At 40.8% G+C, this 21850-nt stretch overlaps 2 protein-coding genes across 7 annotated transcripts in view; one reads left to right on the top strand and one right to left on the bottom strand.

The window, feature by feature from the left end:
* Positions 1–11266, bottom strand: part of VEZT (vezatin, adherens junctions transmembrane protein) — a 68195-nt gene extending 56929 nt beyond the window's left edge. For 3 of the 5 annotated variants that reach the window (XM_065934226.1, XM_065934227.1, XM_065934232.1), the window contains exon 1: positions 11141–11260. In XM_065934226.1, coding sequence (XP_065790298.1) covers positions 11141–11176 — 36 coding nt within the window. In that variant the 5' untranslated portion in view covers positions 11177–11260. Of the gene's footprint in view, positions 1–11140 lie in introns of all 5 variants that reach the window. The other 2 variants (XM_065934229.1, XM_065934231.1) reach the window with 1 other exon arrangement.
* Positions 11267–11617: 351 nt separating this feature from the next.
* Positions 11618–21850, top strand: part of FGD6 (FYVE, RhoGEF and PH domain containing 6) — a 111470-nt gene continuing 101237 nt past the window's right edge. For both annotated transcript variants that reach the window (XM_065934235.1, XM_065934234.1), the window contains exons 1-2: positions 11618–11814; positions 16870–19303. In XM_065934235.1, the coding sequence (XP_065790307.1) occupies positions 11799–11814; positions 16870–19303 (2450 nt within the window). In that variant the 5' untranslated portion in view covers positions 11618–11798. The remainder of the gene's footprint in view (positions 11815–16869; positions 19304–21850) is intronic.

Genomic DNA, 21850 nt, shown 5'->3' with positions numbered 1-21850 from the left:
AGAAGTAGATGTTTTTCTGGAACTCTCTTGCTTTTTCGATGATCCAGTGGATATTGGCAGTTTGATCTCAGGTTCCTTTGCCTTTTCTAAAACCAGCTTGAACATCTGGAAGTTCACAGTTCATGTACTGTTGTATCCTGGCTTGGAGAATTTTGAGCATTACTTTACTGGTGTGTGAGATGAGTGCAATTGTGCGGTAGTTTGAGCATTCTTTGGCATTGCACTTCTTTGGGATTGTAATGAAAACTGACCTTTGCCAGTCCTGTAGCCACAGCTGAGTTTTCCAAATTTGCTGGCATCTTGAGTGCAGCACTTTCACAGCATCCTCTTTCAGGATTTGAAATAGCTCAACTGGAATTCCATCACCTCCACTAGCTTTGTTTGTAATGATGCTTCCTAAGGTCCACTTGACTTCACATTCCAGGACGTCTGGCTCTAGGTGAGTGACCATACCATGGTGATTATCTGGGTCATGAAGATCTTTTTTGCATAGTTCTTCTGTGTATTCTTGCCACCTCTTCTTAATATCTTCTGCTTCTGTTAGGTCCATACCATTTCTGTCCTTTATTGAGCCCAACTTTGCATGAAATGTTCCCTTGGTATCTCTAATTTTCTTGAAGAGATCTCTAGTCTTTCCCATTCTATTGTTTTCCTCTATAACTTTGCACTGATCACTGAGGAAGGCTTTCTTATCTCTCCTTGCTGTTCTTTGGAACTCTGCATTCAAATGGGTATATCTTTCCTTTTCTCCTTTGCCTTGCACTTCTCTTCTTTTCATAGCTATTTTTAAGACCTCTTCAGACAACCATTTTGCTTTTTTGCATTTCTTTTTCTTGCTCCCAGTCTCCTGTACAATGTCACGAACCTCCAACCATAGTTCATCAGGCACTCTTGTCTATCAGATCTAATCCCTTAAATCTATTTCTCACTTCTACTGTATAATCATTAGGGATTTGATTTAGGTCATACCTGTATGGTCTAGTGGCTTTCCCCACTTTCTTCAATTTAAGTCTGAATTTGGCAATAAGGAGTTCATGATCTGAGCCACAGTCAACTCCAGGTCTTGCTTTTGCTGACTGTATAGAGCTTCTCCATCTTTCTTAAGGGTATGTTTTTCCTTAAGCTCTGTACTAATAATTATATAACAACAATGTATCTTGCTCAAGGACATGTTTCTACTTAACAAGAATCTTCTGACTAATCTTGTTATATTAAGACATATATATTGTGGGAGTGGGTCTGGTAAAAGTATATAAGGTCTTGATAAGTCTAGTGAGTGGGGCGCTCTCCATCTATATCAGAAGGTTTCTCTGTCCTTTCTCATTGTAATAAAACTTCTGACACACAAAAACTGAGTGATCAAGCCTGATCCCTGATCCCAAAGCTAAATCTTCCTCTTTGGAGATCAGGAATCTGACATTGTTCACCATAAGCTATCAGTGGGAACCAGCCCAGCTGCTAGGATCTAATTAAAGGTGACACCTTTTCAACCAAGCCTCTTATTGTAGATAATGCCATGAAGTTGAATGAGAAGAAAAGATCAAAACAGAACCAGTAAACACTATATAGATTTCAGATTTAAGAGTTAGGCCCAAATGAGCTAACTGTGGTTACTTGTGCATAAAACTGTATAAAAGCCAACAAACTGAAAATCTACCACATTTCAGGGAACTATACCGCTAGGGAAACCAAAATCCTGCAAAACCTCATTCAACCTCTGCAGCAACTCTTAAACCCATATCAGGCATCAGGCTGTGAAAGGTATGCAGCCTCCAAGTAAAGCATACTTTAATACCCATTTCCTATGAGGCTAAGGCGTGCTCAGAGATAAGAAATAAGTTCTCAGAAGGCAAAACCAAAGGCTGTGGATGACAATGGATAAGAGTTAATCCTAGAGAATGGAACAGGGGCTACAAAGTAGATTAACCAAGAAAGTCTTCTTGCAGGAAGATTTTACAAGTGGATGGCACACTCAAAAGGGATAACTGAAAAGAGTAATGAAATGACCATTATTTACATAGCCTTCAGAAGGGCTGAGGCAGCCAAGAGGGGACGGTGAAGCATCCAGGGACTGGCAACAGCAGGGAGTTATTAACTTCCTTGGGCCTAAAGGTCAAAGGAAAGCAGCAGTGTCACTGAATCCCTGTAAGAGATGAAGTTAAAGAAGTCTCCCCCAAAGACTTGTGGCTTTAAGTACAGAACACAATCACTACCAAACGGCAGCCCTGCTAGGAGGGAACTATAGAGTCTCTCCAGTGCTCTCTCTTCTATCCTCTTGCTATATCTGAATGTTTGTGTCCTCCCCAAATTCAAATGTTGAAACCTAATCTCCAATGTAACAGTATTTGGAGGTGAGGCCTTTGAGAGGTGCTTAAGTCGTGTGGTTAGAGCGCTCAAGAATAGAATTAGTGCCCTTATAAAAGAGATCCCAGAGAGTTCCCTCACCCCTTCTGCTGCCCACAGGGAAAGACAGTCATTTATGAACCAAGGAAGTGGGTTCTCATTAGAACCCAACCACACTGGTACCCTAATGTTGGATTTCCCAGGCCCTAGAACTATGAGAAGTAAATTTTTGTTGTTTATAACTACTCAATCTGAGTGTTACAGCAGCCTGAATTAACTAGATTGGCTGAGCCTAAATGGAATTAGCTAAATAGAATTCTCACCAGCTAAATGGAGAAAAGTCATCACTACCACCCTCAATCCCTTACTCATACACCTGGGTGCTAAGTAGGGGTTTAAGAACAAATCACAAAGGAATTGACAAAATTATGAGACAAACTACATTTCAAAACTCATGAAATACAGCCAGTGCAGCACCCAGGGACATCTATAACCTTATAAATTATTTTTAGTACACAAGTCTTTAACTCAAGAAACACACAATACCAGTAATTGTGAAAACCAACATGAATTTTTTTCAGGAAAAATTTAATAGTAGCTAAAATTTGAAAGTGAAAGTCACTCAGTTGTGTCTGACTCTTTGTGACCCCATGAACTACACAGTCCATAAAATTCTCCAGACCAAAATACTGGAGTGGGTAGCCTTTCCCTTCTCCAGGGGATCTTCCCAACCCAGGGACTGAACCCAGGTCTCCTGCATTGCAGGAGGTTTCCTTACCAGCTGAGGCACAAGGGAAACCCAGGAATACTGGAGCGGGTAGCCCATCCCTTCTTCAGATCTTCCCGACCCAGGAATCGAACTGGGGTCTCCTGCATTGCAGGTGGATTCTTTACCAACTGAGCTATCAGGGAAGTTAACGTTTACAGAATGCTTATAATGTGCCAGGTACTCATCTAAGTACTTCACTTGCATTAAGTCATTTAATGACTCACAACTGCTCTATGAGATCAGTACTGTTATTTCTACTTAATATTGAGAAAACTGACACATAGAGAAGCAAATTGCTCAAAGTTACATTAATTAATATATCTTGGAGATAAGATTTCCTACACTGTCCAACTCCAGATTCTATTCCTTTGCCAACTGTATTACACTCCCTTTCAGAATAAAAAAGACTATCAAAATATCCCCTGAAACAGAAAACTGGAACTGAGCATTAACCATAAAAGAAAAGACACCACTAGACTACATCAGTTCTGTGCACCCTCAGCATAGGTCTAGACAGTTTAAGGGTCAATTTAGCTATGGAAATAGATCCTATCGAGGAACAGATCCTTCCTGAAAGGTAGCAAAATATGCCACCCCAAAATTATGTTACTGCAGTATACAGGTTATCATGAGCTGTATGCACTTGAAAAATAGCAAATGAGAAATGCTTTCTCTGAACTCTCCCCTTAGTTCAGATCTAAAGACACATCTTTCAAAAGAAACTCAATTGTCATAAATCCCCTACTTGGGAGTTTCATCAACCTGGAAGATTGACTCATCAGAGGAAAGGAAGATCAGTTCAGTTCAGTTCAGTCACTCAGTCGTGTCTGACTCTTTGCGACCCCATGATTGCAGCACGCCAGGCCTCCCTGTCCATCACCAACTCCCGGAGTTTACTCAAACTCATGTCCATCGAGTTGGTGATGCCATCCAGTCATCTCATCCTCTGTCGTCCCCTTCTCCTCCTGACCCCAGTCCCACCCGGAAAGAAGGATACACCCAGACAAACTTTGTCATATCTCCCATCTGCTCTTCTAAGGACCCTTTTATTTTTGCAAAGTAAATATTTACTCTCCCCTAAGAGGTATACATTGGAGTAGGCAATGGCACCCCACTCCAGTACTCTTGCCTGGAAAATCCCATGAATGGAGGAGTCTAGTAGGCTGCAGTCCATGGGGTCACTAAGAGTCAGACATGACCGAGTGACTTCACTCTCACTTTTTCACTTTCATGCATTGGAGAAGGAAATGGCAACCCACTCCAATGTTCTTGCCTGGAGAATCCCAGGGATGGGGGACACTGGAGGGCTGCCGTCTATGGGGTCGCACAGAGTCGGACACGACTGAAGTGACTTAGCAGCAGTAGCAGCAAGAGATATACATGGGGCTTCCCAGGTGGCACAAGTGGTAAAGAACCCACCTGCCAATGCAGAAGACATAGAGACACGGGTTCAATCCTTGGGTTGGGAAGATGCCCTGGAAGAGGGCATGGTACCCTACTCCAGTATTCTTGCCTGGAGAATCCCATGGACAAAGGAGCCTGGTGGGCTACAGTCCACGGGGTTGCAAAGAGTCAGACATGACTGAAGAGACTTAGCACACCCACACAAGAGGTCTACATCCTTTCCCTGGCCCCACATAGATGGTACCTAAGCCTGAATCATCTAAGACATCTTGGAGTGTTACAACCTTCCCCTAACAAAGATTCTTTCCTTAACCCAACTTTAGTCAGGCTCCTGAAAATTCTCCTACGCACTTCTTTGCAAAGTCTGGTTTTAACAAAACCCTGCTGTATCAGTTTAGCAAGAGTCTCTCATCCTCCACAACAGATAACCCTCAATCTTCCTCATGGGTTCCTCATCTTCTACCATCCCTCCAGGTGAAATCAAGCCCCACAGGGTTAACAGAAGCTGGTGACTAATAGAAATTCTGGAGCTTGTCTTAAAGAACAGATAAAGGAACAGCTTGTTAAAACCCCTCTGCTTATAATTGCCTTCACTGGTGAGCTTGCTTTTAGTTTTTTTTCCCTCTCTTTAATTGCATGCACCCCAAGCTTCACAGAGTCTAGGTAATACACCACCAGATTCCTTAACCACCCCACAGAAAATACCTCTGATATATGGCTTGCTATAGTACTGCACGCAGGGGCTTAAGCTGATTTTTAGGAACTTAAGAGTCAGCTTTTGTTCAGTCAGAGCTAGCTAAGACTGGTTGAGGTCACAGGCCCTAAGACTGGACCCCTGCAGGTGTTGGATGAATGTCCTTTTGACATCAGAGGTCCAAAACCTCCACCTCCAGAATCATGCTAAGTGCCTCCATCTTTTAACATGCATCCTTGGAAGTAGCATGAAACCTAGATATGACTGCAAAGAACACTGATGACCTCACTTTTCCTGTACCTCCAATCACTTTTCCTTGCAACTAAGACCACACTGTTTCTTTACTCCATAAATATCCCACCTTCAGAAGGTGCTGTTTGTTCTCCCTTGGCTGCTTTGTGAGTAAACTCTCTTCTATGGCAAACCTCAGTTTCTCAGCATTTGGCTTGCAGTAACAAAGGAACAGACCACCCTGGCTTGTATTCAGTAAGAATCATGGTATGTTGGTTTAGCCAAAACCCCTCTAAATACAAGGTTTCCTCTTAGTAATTAAATTTCCACTTATTCATGTTGTATTTGCAATAGAATCCAGTTCTATACTGAGGTCTCTTCCCCCTATTGCAGTAGTCCTGAATAAAATCTGTTTTTACTGCTTTAACTATTATCTAGTTCCGGGTTTTGTTTTTTGTTGTTTTTTTTAAGAAAAAAAACACTATCTCTCATGTATATACGTGGGTATGCATGTTGTTAAAAACAAGACAACAGGCCCCAAATGGAGTCACTTATGCTAAGATCCACTTTCCCAACCAAGACTTACATTTTTGGCCTCTTCCAGAAATGTAACCGAAGAGGACCCTATGGGGCCTTCTTGGGACAGAGCCCCTCTCCCAATATTTTCTGCTGTAGCTCTGATCAGAAATACCAAGTATATCCTGCATATTTCCTGAGTTTTTTAGATGCTAAAAAACCACCACCAAATGGAAGAAATTAACTACCTGATGATCATGAGCCTGTAGCCCCCAGACCTACTGGTACCTAAGAACTGATAACGTTAATGGCCCTATTACTGCAACATCAATCAATCAGAGAACTCTGAGTGACCAGATCACACACTTTGGTATCTCCCCCCCTCATCTGGCCTTTAAGGATGCTTTGTGAAACCCTTCCAGGAGTTAGGATTTTGGGGGCACGAGTCACCCGTTCTCCTTGCATGGCCCTGCAATAAACCTTTCTCTGCTCCAGACTTCAATGTTTTGGTGTTTGGTGTTTGGTGTTTGGTCCAAGTTGGGCACAGGAACTTGTTTGTTCAGTAACAGAAATATAATCTTAAGCCAGTCAATCAGCATCAGTGAGGTAATCTGCCTGACAGACCCCTGCCACCCCCTAAAAGAATGTGACCTTGATACAACCAATCTCCTCTTTACTAGCCTAACTGCCTTGACCCACTTCCTCTGCCTACAAAAGTCTCTCTCTTTTTTTTTTTTTACATATTCGGGAACTCCTTTCTGTCTGCTAGATGGGATGCTGCTCAATACATAAATTGGTGAAGAAAGTAAGATCTTTTAAATTTACTCTAGATGAATTTGTTTCATAACAATGTTAACATTTTTTTTTCTCTAGTTAATCTGTTATTACAGGAGTCTCAGCCAAGAACTCAAAGGGTAGAGGGAAAATTATTTGTCCTCCCCTGTTGTCCCAGTTTGTAAATCTGTCCTAGAGCACAAAGTGATGGGAAGTTGCTTGACTCATTTAGAAGGCAAGCAATAAAAATGCTCGTGGATTGGAAGATTCAATACTGTCAAGATGTCAGTTCTCCCCCAAATTAATCCAGAGATTCAAAGCAATCTCAATCAATCTTTGCAGTTTCCTTTTTCTACAGTGAAAATGACAAGCTGACTCTAAAATTCATTCAGAAAGACAAAGGGCTAAGAATAGACAAAGCAATCTTGAAGGAAAATAAAACTGATAGGTATTATTCTATCAGATACTAGAACTATTATAAAAGTTATAGTAATTATAATAATGTGGTATAGGCACAAGAATGATCAAATTAACTAGTGGAAAAGGGAACATTCAAAAACAAAGCCACACATACAAGGTATCCTGATTTATGACAAGGGCAACATTGTAGTTCATCAAAGAAACAATGGTCTGTTCAGAAAATGCCAGGTTAAATACACATCCATTCCGGAAAAATACATATGTTGACCTTTACTTGATACCACACAAAAATCAGTTCCATATGGATGGCAGATCTAGAAGCACAAGGTTAAAATAAAGCTCTGTGACTTTAGAGCAGGCAAATATTTCTTTAAAGGCACTAACCATATAAGATTTACCTCGATTATAATAAAATTAAGAGCTTCTGTTCATTGAAAGACACTATTAAGAGAGTTCCACAGACCTGAGATACTTGAGGTACATATATCCACCAAAGGACTTACATTCAGTATATGTAAATAAATCCTTCAAATTGGTATCAAGAGAAAACCCAAAATAAAAATATGCAACAAATTTGAATTGGCTTCACAAAGTGAATACACAACTGGTCCTTAAACATTAAAAAAAAAAAACCTCTCCCTTTCCTTATCAGGGAAATGCAAGAGGAGATACCAGTATACACACTGCTGCTGCTGCTGCTAAGTCACTTCAATCGTGTCCAACTCTGTGCGACCCCATAGATGGCAGCCCACCAGGCTCCCCCGTCCTTGGGACTCTCCAGGCAAAAACACTGGAGTGGGTTGCCATTTCCTTCTCCAATGCATGAAAGTGAAGAGTGAAGTCGTGTCTGACTCTTAGCGACCCCATGGACTGCAGCCTACCAGGCTCCTCCGTCCATGGGCGTTTCCAGGCAAGAGTACTGGAGTGGGTTGCCATTGCCTTCTCCAGTATACACACTAGAATGGTAAAAAGACGGAAATTAGCAAGTGTCAGTGAGGTTATGAGGAGCAACTGGACCTCTCCTACACTGCTGGTTAAGAGTATAAATTGGTACAACTACCTTGGAATAATGTTTGGCAATATCCACACAAGGTGAATGTATGCATTTCCTATAACTCAGTAATTCCTCTTCCAAGTATATACCCAACAGAAATATGTTCAGTAAGATATATATACTGAAATGTGTCTACGGCCATACCACCCTGAACGCGCCCGATCTTGTCTGATCTCGGAAGCTAAGCAGGGTCGGGCCTGGTTAGTACTTGGATGGGAGATATATATACTGAAATGTTCACATTAGCACTATTCATAATAGTTTCAAACTGAAAATCACCCAAAGACCATTAACAGTAGAGCAGATTAAAAACTGGTTATACATTCACATGCAATACTACAGAGAAATAAAAAATCCTTACATATGGATGAATATAACAGACAAAATCAGAGAGCAAAGTCAGACAAAAAAGAGCATATACAAATGGAACTGCACAGTGTGTACACTATAAAAACAGTCAAAAGAGATCTAAATTAATTATTAAAGTCTAAAGAGCGGTTATTTGGGGGGTGGAGAGAAGTGACTGGAAGAGAGTAAGAGGGAGCTTCTGGTGTGTTGGTGATGTTCAGTTTCTTAACACAGGTCCAGGTTACATGTGTGTATTCAACATGTGAAAATTGATTAGTCCGCACATTTATGATCTGTGCACTTTTCTTATGAACATTATGCTACAATAAAAATTAATGTATATGACTAAAAGCGAATAAATTAAACAACAAAAAACATTTCTAGGGACTTCCCAGCAAGTCCAGTGGTTAAGATCCTGTGCTTCCACTGCAGGGTTTGGTCCCTGGTCAGGGAACTAAGATCCCACAAGACCCTCCGGCTCTGCCACAAAAGAAAGAAATAAATTTCTACAAGTAAAATAGGTAACTTATGAAAAATGTATGCAAATCAGTTTTTAAGAAGCTCATATTCAGCAGGAAAATGGGGGAAAAATACAAAAAAAGATGATCAAGAAAGAAATAAAAATGTTTCTAGTAAATTCAAAAAATGCAAATTAGAACAGCAGAATGCTCTTTTCCCTATCAAATTAGCAAAGACTAATGGAAATTAATAAGGTTGCTGCTGAGGATTTGGTGAAAATAATACTCTTACTCCTAACGGAAACTTGAAATAGCATAACCTTCCCGCGTAAAAGTCTTGAAAAATGTTTGTATCCTTTGACCCACTAGTTTCCTTTCTAGAAATTATTCTAAGGAAAAATCAGAGATGCAATTAAAAATGGACTTATGCCAGTGTTGATTATAATGGCATTTTGAAACAATATAACTATCCAAGAATGGGAAAATGATTATGATACATATACATACTGGATAGTATGTTGTTTTCAAGGAGTAATAAGAAAACACTTAGTGAAAAATACATATACAATTCTATGTGGTATATTTTTTTGTGTTAAAAAAAATCAAACATTTGAGTAGAAAAAGTTGGCAAGAATACACACTATAATGTTAATAGTGGCCATCTATGGGTGAAAGGATAGAGTGATTTTAATGTTGTGGCTTGTTTTCTATAATGAAATGTAGAAATGAGCATGCATTATTGTTATGTTCAGATATCTAACCATATAACAGGGTAAAAAAAAAAAATCCAGCCAGTCCCTTTTCTCTAGCAATCTAAGTAACATAGATTTTTGTCTCTCATGTCCCACATGCAATCTTGTAACTGTTTCCTCAATTTTACCTTAGAAGTATCTGTCCAAGTCATTATTCAATTCAGTCTTCTTTCATATCCGAAACTCAGACACTTGTCTTCCCTACTGACCTCCTCAAATCAAGACACTTCCTTTTGGTAAAATAGCCCTATCTTTCACTACTTCTCCATTTTAGCCCCATTAGACCGCTCCACACAGTGAGAGTTCACACTCAAGTCCCGGAAAAATCTACACCAGATACCTTCACACCTCCCAAGCTTGGCATACTTTGTTCTCCTTCTTCAGAATGCATTTTCTCCCTTCCATCTCTCTAAACAGACTCACAGTTCAAAACCCACCTCCAATATCCATTTAGTGGGTGCAGCGTCTCCAACAACAGACGGCAGTTTCCAAACCAATCCGCCAATGACAGCTTGCGTATATTTCAACATATACCATTCTGCACTATTTATTGTCTAGCTCTCTTTTCGTATAGAATGAGCTGTTTCTTTTCTTAAATTTCTTAAAATCTAGTTGGATGAATGGACTTTGGTAAAGCATACATACACATGCCTTATACATTGATGTATATTTGCGCCTGTGTCTGACAGAAACAGAAACACTAGAATTTTTTTTTTTTTTCCATTCAAAATGGCAGAGAACGTCTTAAAATAGTCCCCACACAAAAGCACTCTCACCAAAGCCTCGAAACAGAAGAAATAGCTACACCTAGAGCAACAGCAAAGGACAAAAGAATTAGATGCTGAGACGCCCCGGCCCTAATCACCCACAGGAGGTCCCACACACAGATCTTAAACCACGTTTAGAAAAGTAGCACCTGCTGCCTCCATTCGAAGAGCCACGCCTCGACAGTGAACGGTGACCTCGGGCACGTCTTGATACTGACCCCAAAAAATCAAGGACGAAAAAGGGGGAGGAAAATCGCACGGGTGAGTATCCAAAATGCACGATTGGGCCCCGCCCCAACCAGGAGCAGTTACCCAACCCCACACCCCGCCAAGGCGTATCCGTCACTCGGGAAGGAACACGCAGGGCTCGTGTCCACCGGCCAGGCTGGGAATTCTGGGAGGGTCCGAGGCAGAGGCTGGGCGAGGCAAGGGCGCCTCGGGCTACACCTGTCAGGCAGCGGCCAACACTAGGCCCGGAAATCGACGAGATTCGGTGACCAAGGCCGGGAGGAGCGTCACCCGATCCTTCGCTCCCTCGATCGGCCTCTCGCCTTCTCCCTCGTCCTTCTCAAACAAAGGCAACTCACACGCACCGCCATTTTCCCCTTACCTCAAAAACCACCTCTTCGTCAAAATCCGGTGTCATCCTTCTCCGCCATGCCACCCGCCTCAGCACGATGGGAAATGAAGGCGGGAGAACAGGCTGCACCCAGGCGTCTGCCTCTGCCAGTCCCTGTGTGCAGAAAACTACAATTCCCATCATGCCTTGTAGCCCACGCCCCCTTTTCAAGCCCGTTCATTGGAGTTGAGCTTAAGCATATGGGCGGGAGGGGCGGGAACGGGATGAAACTTGGGCCCTCTGATTGGAGGAGGTTGGGGCTTTTGTCCGCCTTTTACGGCCGCGGCTAGCAGGGGGCGCCTGGAGCTCTGATTTTTTTTTTTTTTTTTTGGAGCTAAAGAAGGCCGCGCGCACTGGCGAAGCCGCGGTGAGCACTGCTCGTGCGCGCGCGTGGCCGTCCGCCGGGAGCTCCGCTGCTCGGTGCTCGTGCCCGCCTGCCCGTCGCCGGCGCTCGCGCCCGGGAGCGCCGCCGGGTCCCCAGAGCCGGCAGCTTCCTTTGTGCCGCGCTCAGGGTGCGCCGCGGTCCCTCGGGACGGAATGTGGGTTCTGCGGGGGTTTTTGTCTTCTGCCCAAATTCTTGAAACAATGGACTGTAAGGGGCGCGGGGATTGAGGGGGGCGAGCTGGGAAGCGAGCTGCACTGGGGAATCATGACTTCTGCCGCCGGTAAGTGACGGCGCTCGCGCTGCCGCTGGAAAGTTTGTAGCGAGCGCTGCAGGTTTTGGGCTCGGAGCTGCTTTCTCCGCCGGGATAGGTTAGTAGTGTTCCCTCTGCCTCTCTCCCGGACTGTGGCAAGTGCGGAGCAGACGGTGCTTGCTGCCGGATTTTCTTATCCCTTCGTGCCTAGAGGGGCTCTTTGGAAATCCTGTGCCTCTTGGGACCTCCCTTTAAAGGAAGACCTTGTTGGGGTCTCTTAGCTCCAGGAGAAACGGGAAATGTAAAGAGGGTATTTATTTTTCTTTCCTAAAATTTGAGCGACTTTGCCTCTGCGTATGAAAATAGTTTAGATTCCCATGTTAAGAAATCAGTTATTCTAGGAAAGGGCAGCGTTCCCGGAGTGTTGAACTTAGCCACTAGGCTGTGTGGCTTTAACCTCAGTGAGGACTGGAAACCCTGACCCTTAGTAAAGACACTTAGTAAAAGACACTGTTCCTGCTGTCCTGGTCGATTTCCCCCTGTTGTCTGGGAATCAGAGGAGTAGAACTGCCGATGCCAAGGTTTTTGTTCATATTCACCCGGTTTTTCTTTGTGGGCTTTTTTTCTATGTCTACCTGGTTAGTGTACACAAAGCCTTATTTTCTGTCCACCTCCCTTGGTCCTTTCCCTTCATCCATATGGCAAAACATGTGGTATTACCTTGGTGTGCACTCTGAAGAATTTTCTGAACAACGTTCGGAAGGAACAGTTCCTATTTTCCGAAATAATTACTAAAGTGGTATTATATTCACTTATAAGAACATAGGTTAACTTTTAAGTTAGAACTGAATAGTGTATTCAGTATTAAGTTTTTAAATATTTTTTTAAATGACAATTTTCGCCCACATTGAAAGAAATAAACCTTCATTATACATTTAATAGTAAAATAGTGTAAAACTTCCAAGTTACTTCTAGAATCAGCAGTTAAGTATCAGATTAAATTTTCTTAGCTTTTCTTGCCATTTGTTTTAAATTTCTGTAACTTGAAACTGTCAAACAGCACCCTAAATGTTCTGATTTGTGTTCTTTCTGAAGACTAGATATGCTGGAGCTTGTACTGCTAGGTGTAATCTGATTACAAACTAAGGAGCTGAGAAGTTAGCCAATAGGAGTAGGAAAGCAAGGAGTGCAGTGTTCCATAGTAGTATTTCTGAAGATGTTGGGGATCTTCCCTTTTGATGTTATGTGTGTGTGTAGAGGATGTCATCATATACTGAGAATTACATTATTTATAAACTTCTTGCCTTACCAAAGGAAGGCTTTCTGCTTACTTGAGGTGAAGTATTTTCATCCTAAATTTCTATGCCTCAGTGTAACGAACAAGCCACATTTAATTTAAATTTAAAATGGTTGGAGATTTTAAAATCCCTCCAGCCCATTTTAACTCTTCCTTCCTGTGTCAAATGCATTTAAAATTCATACCTTGGATGTATTAACTTTCAGTTCCAGTCCCAACAGTTTATAATGAATAGGTACAGAAGCATTTATTTGATATTTAAATATGTAAACCTGATCTAGGTCTCAGTTTGGAATTTTATTATTTCATTTGAATGACCCTCAAATATTGCAGGCTATTTTTATATTTATCAACTTTACAATTAAAGAAATCCACAGACATTTTTGTGGTGTTTAAAAGAGGAACACTTCCTGTGTTTAGCTGAGTTAGTTGGTTTTTAGCATAGCTGGCTGAGAAGCATTAACGATTTTTTTGTTTGCCCATCTGTTAAGATTTATTATAATTTTTTCTCATGTCTAAATGAAGAATATAGAAAAGAACTGGGGTTTTATTTCCATCTTTTTACAAAATTATGTGTTCATCTTTCTTACAAGCTGTTCATGATGCTCTTTGGAACAAAATTTAAATTCATTAAAACTTTAGGAACATTATTTGCAACTGGGGGAGATGTTTGTTTACACTGAATCTAATCTGTGGTATTGTTTGGGCTGGTTGGCTTAATTTAAGGACATAAGAAAAATGTAGAATATCTAAATTATATGTATCCTAAAGAAGAGCTTGCTTTGTTTTTCTGCATCTGTGGAAGAGTAGGCCAACATAGAGATTTTAGAATTTTTTAAATCAGTACATGAGAAAAAGAGATCTAATTATAGGAATATATTTTATACCTTTTGTACATGTACTGTGCTTTGCTTTTTGGCTGGTCTAGTAGCTCAAAGTGTTGCATGTGGACCGCAGCCATCTGTGTGTAATAGATGACGAGTGTGTTTGTAATTGTTAGAAAAGTGGTACTAGTGCTTTACACTCTTACCTTATTTGTCCCTGGAGCCAGACAGCTGTGTAAATAAAAGATTTGCTGCTATGCGCTAAAAAGTTTCAAGTCTGACTGTTGATACAGTATTAACATCCAAAGGTGCTGGATTTATTTCAAGTTTGACATTGGAGAAGACCGTCATATAATGGCTTGTTATTTTTTGATTTGTGTTTCTTTCAAAATAGAGCCACTAAAAATAATGATGAATTTCAAATATTGTTGTGCTACGGACTTAGTTGAACATTTATTTCTACTAATAATTAAGAACTTACTCAGTAATCCTATTGAAGTTGATTCCTACAAACATATTATTATTCTGTGTTTAAATAGGTATTGATTTTTTTTTTAAAGAAATATCTTATTACTGAGACATAGTAAAGACTATGTGTATGTGGCAACTCTGTCTGCTCCCAGGCCCATTGTTCAGCATTGGGGATACAGCAGAGAGACAAAGGACCTGCCCTCCTGGAGCTTGTCTTCTTGTGAAGACAGAGGGAGATAGACTGAAGAAAAATCACACGGGCAAAGGGCTCCGGAATCTAAGGAACCCTTAGGTATCTCAGAAGTTATCACCTCAAAATCATTTAGACTTTAGAGTAATCTGGTCAGATCCCTCATTTACAAGTAAGGAAACTGAAGCAACCGATTCTGCATAAAAACTCACGGTTAGGTTAATCACCTCTCCCAGTTACATTATTGGTTTCCTCCAATACAGCGTTAGCTAAGCCAGAGTTGGCAGTTCTTTATTTAATTCATTGAGTATGCGTTGAGGGAGGTAGGTTCATGATGCTGTGCTGTATTTATTGTAATCAACCACAGTTCATGTAGTTAATTGAGTTTCTAAAACAGTAAGAGATTTGTGATTCTTGGAAGCAGACCCTGTACAAAACATATTTAAAGAAAAGAGTAAAGTTGATACCAAAGATTAAAAAAAAAGATTGAACTGAAATAGCAAAAATTGATTGGGTGAATGACCCTGAAATTTCTGAAGAGGCTGTAAAATTCAGTAAAAGATTAATGAGATGAGAGGTTTTTTTGTTTTTGTTTTTTGGTTTTTTGGCTGTGGTAAAATAACCCAACATAAATTTAGCATCTATACTATTTCTAAGTGTACAAAGCAGTAGTGGTAAGTGCATTCATACTGCTGTGCAGTCAGTCTCCAGAACTCTTTCCATGTTGCAAAACTTATTATTATTATTATTTTTTATTCCTTCAAAATGCCCAGAGGTAGGATGTTTTCAGAATGGTTACAGAAATGAAATCAATGTGACAGTCTGTCAGTCTTCCTTATCTAGAATAAGATGGGAGGTTAGGAAGAAGCCTAGGGCAGTCATACTTTCTCTTAAGACTTTACTTAATAGATCAAGGGTTTTATTTAATAGACCATGACACACAGCTTTATCATTAGGATTTGAATGGTTTAAAATTTTTTTCTACCTAAAAAAAACAAGCAAAATAATAACATGTTTATTGAACATTTAATAACATTATACTGAGGAATTAAATGAGAAGGCATATGTTATCAGGTGACCTTGGTTGAAGGGTTTGAGAAATTCTTCCTTGGTTGGTAAAAAGGAAGTAGAGCACCCTACCTTTTTTTTTTTCTCCTTACTTGTGTCCCTGTAATATCTTTCCGAATTGGAGTGTTGTGACTAATTTCCTTTGTTGAAAAGAAACTCACCACCAAGTGAAGAATCAAAGCCCCTGTGCATCCAAGTACTTAAACAGTGTCCAGCAGATGATATTTTGAAAGGTTTAAAAATATTTTTTACCACAAGTCTTTTAAGAAACATGACAGAGTGAAAAATGATAGTATAGATAGAAAAACATAAAAGAACTTTAAAAAATGTGGATGTTCAGACTGTGTAACTTCATTTTATAGGCCTTTTGTGTGAAGTTTTAGGTTCCTGTAGGCTAGAGCAGATCTGTAGAAATCTAACACAGTGTAACAGGTGCTTATTAAGTCCTTTTTATATAATGTCAAGAAGGAATTGCTGCCATAGGAATTATGGTCATCTTTTAAATGCACTAGAACCATGGTTATAAATGAGGGGTACACATCATAATCACCTGGGGTAGAGTGTAGACATGTGACTTTCTAAAAATGAAGCTCAGTGAAGAATTATAATGAAAATTCCCATCTGACAACCCCTGCACAGGAAAAATACCAGCTTTATTAAGAGCCTCAAATAAAACAGTATCGATAATTTTCAGTTTTTAAGTTTGGAAAATTTCTAGTTTCTGTATTCTCTTTTAGGTTATTTTGGGGTTCAAGTGAGATAGGTCATTGATAAAGGGTATTTTTTACAACTCCACTGTATATCCTTGAGATAGAAGAATACTGCTATTCACATGAGACGTTTGGGTTACATCCTATGTAAACCTTAGGCAAATTCAGCCCTTGGCACTCAGCAAATGAACCACAGTATCTTCTACTATATGGATCTAAGCAAAAGCCAGTTGTTTCATTTAGTGTTGACTAAAGATATGGTGATCTGTTCCAGAGTTAGAGGAAAAACTGTATTGGATTTACTAATCAGTGTACACTATACCAAAAGTTGTATGTACTGGAATTGCAGAGCAATTTACAGAATTTTCAAAAGTAATACTGACTCTGCATAATGTAGTATAATAATCTACCTAGTAAAATGCATTGTCAAAAGTAAAACTGTTCTCAAACTTAATCATTTATCTTCTGCTTTGGATTTTTGGTCATCAGGCTTTTTTTTTTTTTTTTTTTTTTTCTCCTTTCTAGAGATTAAGAAGCCACCAGTGGCCCCCAAGCCAAAGTTTGTTGTGGCAACTAATAAGCCAACTCCACCTCCTGTCGCACCTAAACCTGAGATCTTGGTTTCTAGTGTTCCACAGTCAACAAAGAAAACCAAACCAGCCATAGCTCCAAAACCAAAAGTTCTGAAGGCCTCACCTGTCCAGGACATCACACAGTCACCGTCAAGGAAAATTGTCGTGAACCTGGAAGAGAATTCACAGGAATTCCCTGAAAGTACTGACAACTCAAACTGCAGAAACAGAGGGCATCCAAGCAGTGATTGTATTTTACCAGTGTGTTCCTGCCATCCTGGGTGTAACCGTAAGCTTGAGAACAGAGAGAATTTGTGTGTCAAGCAACTTGTCTTTGGGCCCCTGGAAATGCATGAGAATTTAGAAAATAACAAAATTGGTGAGTCCCCTTCAACTGTAAAAAATCAGCATAAATGTGATTCTGTTGGTGAAAGGGTCAAGAGCCAGAGTAAAGTAGTTTTAAAGGCAAGCATCCTCGAAGAGAAGCTTAAAGATGGTTTAACACAACGGACGTCACCCTTTCTTTTTCCCCAGAAGCACAGATCCACAGACAGTCCAGAAATGAGTGATGGCTGTAATTCCCACAGACAATTCAGCATTGAATTTGCAGATTTGTCACCTTCCCTGTCCAGCTTTGAAAACATTTCTAATCATCACCCTTGCCACCTACAACTTCCTAGCACTGAATTTCAAAATTTTCAAGTTAATCAGAATGACAGTGAAAAAAACAACACTTGCTATCATTCATCTGAACAAGAAGCTTTAGAAAATGGAAAAAGGAGTCCTTTCTTATCTTCAGATGGAGATAGTAAGAAATCAGAAGCCAAAGACCTTGGTCCCTTGGAAATCCACTTAGTGCCATGTACGCCCAAATTTCCAACTCCCAAGCCCAGAAAAACACGTGTTGCCCGCCTCTTGCGCCAGAGACATATAGATACTCCCAGTGAAAATACTGAAGAACCAGGGAATGTAGACAACTTGCCTCATCTTTTCGAAGATAATTTGAAAAACAATAAAATCAGTGTTTTTCATCAGACCGCTCTGTGTAACCAGGAACAGGTAGACAAAGTGAAGCCAGAAACTAAAAGTGAGTTGAATGTGGACTTCAGCGGTGACAGACAAAACTTAGTCTGTTCACAGAAAGCCTTGTGTCCTGAAACAATTTCCTCTGAAGAAACAGTGCCTCTTTTAGAAACAGACTCTAATTTGGGTTCTGACGACAAGTCAGGAGATAGTTCTGGTATGTCACTTGACGAGGACAAAGGGACCAATTTTATAAGATGCAATACTCTATCTATGAGCCTGCCCAAGCAGCTCAAATTAACCTGCAACGAATATTTGCCTACTGCCTCTAACCCGGGAGTGTCTGCCCCTCAAATGCAAAAGGAATCTATCATAAAAGATGAAAGTTCCTCAAAAATTGTCCCCAAAAAACCTCAAAGACACAGTTTGCCTGCTGCTGGAGTACTTAAAAAGGCTGCTTCTGAGGAGCTTGTGGAGAAAAGTTCTTATCCCGCAAATGAAGAAAAAGATTCAGAGAAGGGTCTAGAAAGAGATCACCTGCAGCATTTATGTGCCCCAAACAATGGTTTGTCGTCCTCCTTTGATATGCCTAAACGGGCTTCAGAGAAGCCAGTGTGGAAATTACCTCATCCTATCATACCCTTTTCAGGGAACCTAGAATCCTTAAAGTCTGTCACCATATCCTCAAACAGTGAGACTCCCAGGGCCCTGATCAAGCCTAGAGCAAAATCATTATCTGCTATGGATGTGGAAAGGTGCACTAAGCCTTGCAAAGACTCTCACAAGAAGAACTCTTTCAAGAAGTTACTCAATATGAAGCTGTCCATCTGTTTCATGAAGAGTGACTTCCAGAAATTTTGGTCTAAGAATAGCCAACTTGGAGACACAGCTTCAGGCAGCCTGGCAGGTGGGGAGCAAAAGGTGGCAGGTGGGGAGAGTGATTGGCATGGCTTGTTGGTAGGAGAGGAGAAGAGAGGTAAAGCCATCAAAGCCTATTCAGCAGATAACTATAGCCTGGAATCCCACAAGAAGAGGAAGAAGTTGCGGGGCCAGACCAGTGCAGCTAATGGACCAAGAGCCGAGTCTCTGGATGACCAAATGCTCTCCAGGGAGTCGTCCTTGCAGCCACCTTGCAAATCTGTTACCAGCGACTGTGCACCGGAGTATGAAAATATACGCCACTATGAGGAAATACCAGAGTATGAGAACTTGCCATTTGTGATGGCTATGGGGAAAACTCCCGAGTTGGAATGGCAGAATTCCAGCAGCGTGGAGGACACTGATGCAAATGTGTATGAGGTACAGGAGCCGTATGAAGCTCCAGATGGCCAGCTCCAACTTGGACCCAGACACCAGCATTCCAGGTAACACCTAGGTGTCAGACAGACACCTGTATCACTGAAATTAACCCTCAGCAACCCTCTGAGATAGGTTAAGATCTCACAGGTGGGGACAAGTAACTTGGCAAGAGAGTGGTTTATTTGATTTTATTTTTTAATTTTTTATTGAAGTGTAGTTGCTTTACAATGTTGGTTTCTACGATACAGCAGAATGAATAAGGCATACATATATAGTATATCCCTCCCTTTTGGACTTCCTTCCCAGTCAGGTAACCACAGTGCATTGGGTGGAATATCCTGTGCTATACACTGTATTCTCATTAGTTATCTATTTTATACATAGTATCAATAGTACACATGTGTCAATCCCAGTCTTCCAGGTCCTCCAACCCCTATTTTCCCCCTTGATATCCATATAGTTAGTTGTTCTCTACATTTGCGTCTCTATTTCTGCTCTGCAAATAAGATCATCTATACCATTTTTCTCGATGCCACATACTTGGGTTAATATACAATATTTGTTTTTCTCTTTCTGACTGATTTCATTTTGTATAACTCTCTTTAGGTTCATCATGTCTTTACAAATGATCCAGTTTGAGAGACTGGTTTAGCTAAGCATATATTAAGTTATTTCCAGAGTGCAGTCTCTTTTTATCATGTAGTCAGGATGGGTATTTGCAATGTAACATTTAAGTCATTGACTTAAAAGTACCAACTTTTATATAGAGCAAGACCCTAGGGGACGTTGTTGGCCAAGTCAATGAGGTTTATTTGCTAGGTATAAGAAATCTGTGAAGTTTTTGAAATCTATGTGTTTACCTTTGGTGCCCTTGTCAGATAAAACCTCTAAATTTGCAAAATTCACTACTCTTTGAGGATTATTTATTTTACTTTTTGAAGGCTAATTACTAACTTCAGATGAATATAGGAAAAATGCAGGAAAAACGTATAACTCCTGACCTTTCTCACTTTTGTATACATACTTCTACCCCTGGTCTACCTGCTTTGTCTGTCTTATTTGAAACCTTGCCCATCCTCGATGGTCCAGCTCAGCAATCCTTTGCTTTCTGAAGCTTCCACAGTTACCTAGTGGGACGTGTTTGCCTCCTATTCTGCTCTCCCAGTTATGCTTTGATGCTGTGGTGTCTTATATCTCAGTCTTCTTTATGGTAGAGTTGTTCATTGCCATGTCTGGTTGGTGTTTGGTTTCAGGCTCCATGAAGAGTTCTGGCCATATGTTTTTGTCCTGCATGAGGCCAAGCAAGGGGGAATCAGTAGATTTGGTTGAGTAAATGGAAGAATGAGCGAAAGAAGGGCAAAGGGGTTAACCCCAGGAGCAGCTGCCTTCTCTCTGCCTAGTCACAAAGGGAGCCTTGGCATTGTGTTGAAAGTGTTTTGTGTTTATCACAAAGCACACAGACCCTGTTGGAAGTCTTTATATTCTTTCTTAGGTTACTAACTTCAAGCCTTTGACTGCTTAGGTCTTAAAATCAGACTTCTGTAGAAATATTAACACGTGGTGCATAGTAGGGCCTCAAAAAAAAAAAAAGGATTATTGGATGAATTGAATAAATCAAGTTAAGCAAAATCTTAGTTGTTGCACCAAGTAAAATAAATTGTTCTTTTACCTTTCAGATGCTCTCTTGGCACTTTTCTTTGCTCATAATCCTCTCTGCCCTTCCTCCTTTAACCCAAAAAGACTTACCTCCTTTGCCTTAACTTTTCTAAATCTGACTCCATCCTATTTACAGCTGTCTACTCTGAATGTTAGTACCTAGGTGAAAACCTCTCCCTTGGCATAAATATTTCAGTGGGGAATAAAGTATCCAACTTTAAAAAAAAATCTGTTTTCTATTTTCATGCCTGCTCATCTCACCACGGGACAGTTTTTTTGATGCTGCCCTCCTTTGTAATAATTTTTTATTGGAGGATAGTTGCTTTACAATGTTGTGTTAGTTTCTGCTGGTACTGCCCTCCTTTTAACAAGTCTTTGTGTGTTATTGTGTATGTGTGTATGTTGAAGGACGAATTGGCTTCTTTGTGACATGCTGCTGCTGCTAAGTCGCTTCAGTCGTGTCTGACTCTGTGCGACCCCATAGACGGCAGCCCACCAAGCTCCCCCGTCCCTGGGATTCTCCAGGCAAGAACACTGGAGTGGGTTGCCATTTCCTTCTCCAATGCATGAAAGTGAAAAGTGAAAGTGAAGGCGCTGGTCATGTCCAACTCTTAGCAACCCATGGTCTGCAGCCTACCAGGCTCCTCCATCCATGGGATTTTCCAGGCAAGAGTACTGGAGTGGGGTGCCCTTGCCTCCTCCGCTTGAGCAATGAGTGGATGCCAACAATTGAGATAGGATTAGGTTTGGAATAAGGGTAGTGAGTTTGCTTTTGGGATATGTTGGATTTGAGGTGCCAGATAACTATTTAGGGGAAAGCGTTAGTTACTCAGTCATGTCTGACTTTTTGTTACCCCATGGATTGTAGCCCACCAGGCTCCTCTGTGGAATTCTCCTGGCAAGAATACTGGAGTGGGTTACCATTCCCTTCTCCAGGGGATCTTCCTGACCCGGAG

This window comes from Muntiacus reevesi, chromosome 4, assembly GCF_963930625.1.
Source record: "Muntiacus reevesi chromosome 4, mMunRee1.1, whole genome shotgun sequence".
Taxonomy (NCBI): domain Eukaryota; kingdom Metazoa; phylum Chordata; class Mammalia; order Artiodactyla; family Cervidae; genus Muntiacus; species Muntiacus reevesi.
The sequence above is the reverse complement of the archived record's forward strand: the minus strand, read 5'-3'. Positions and strand labels throughout refer to the sequence as shown.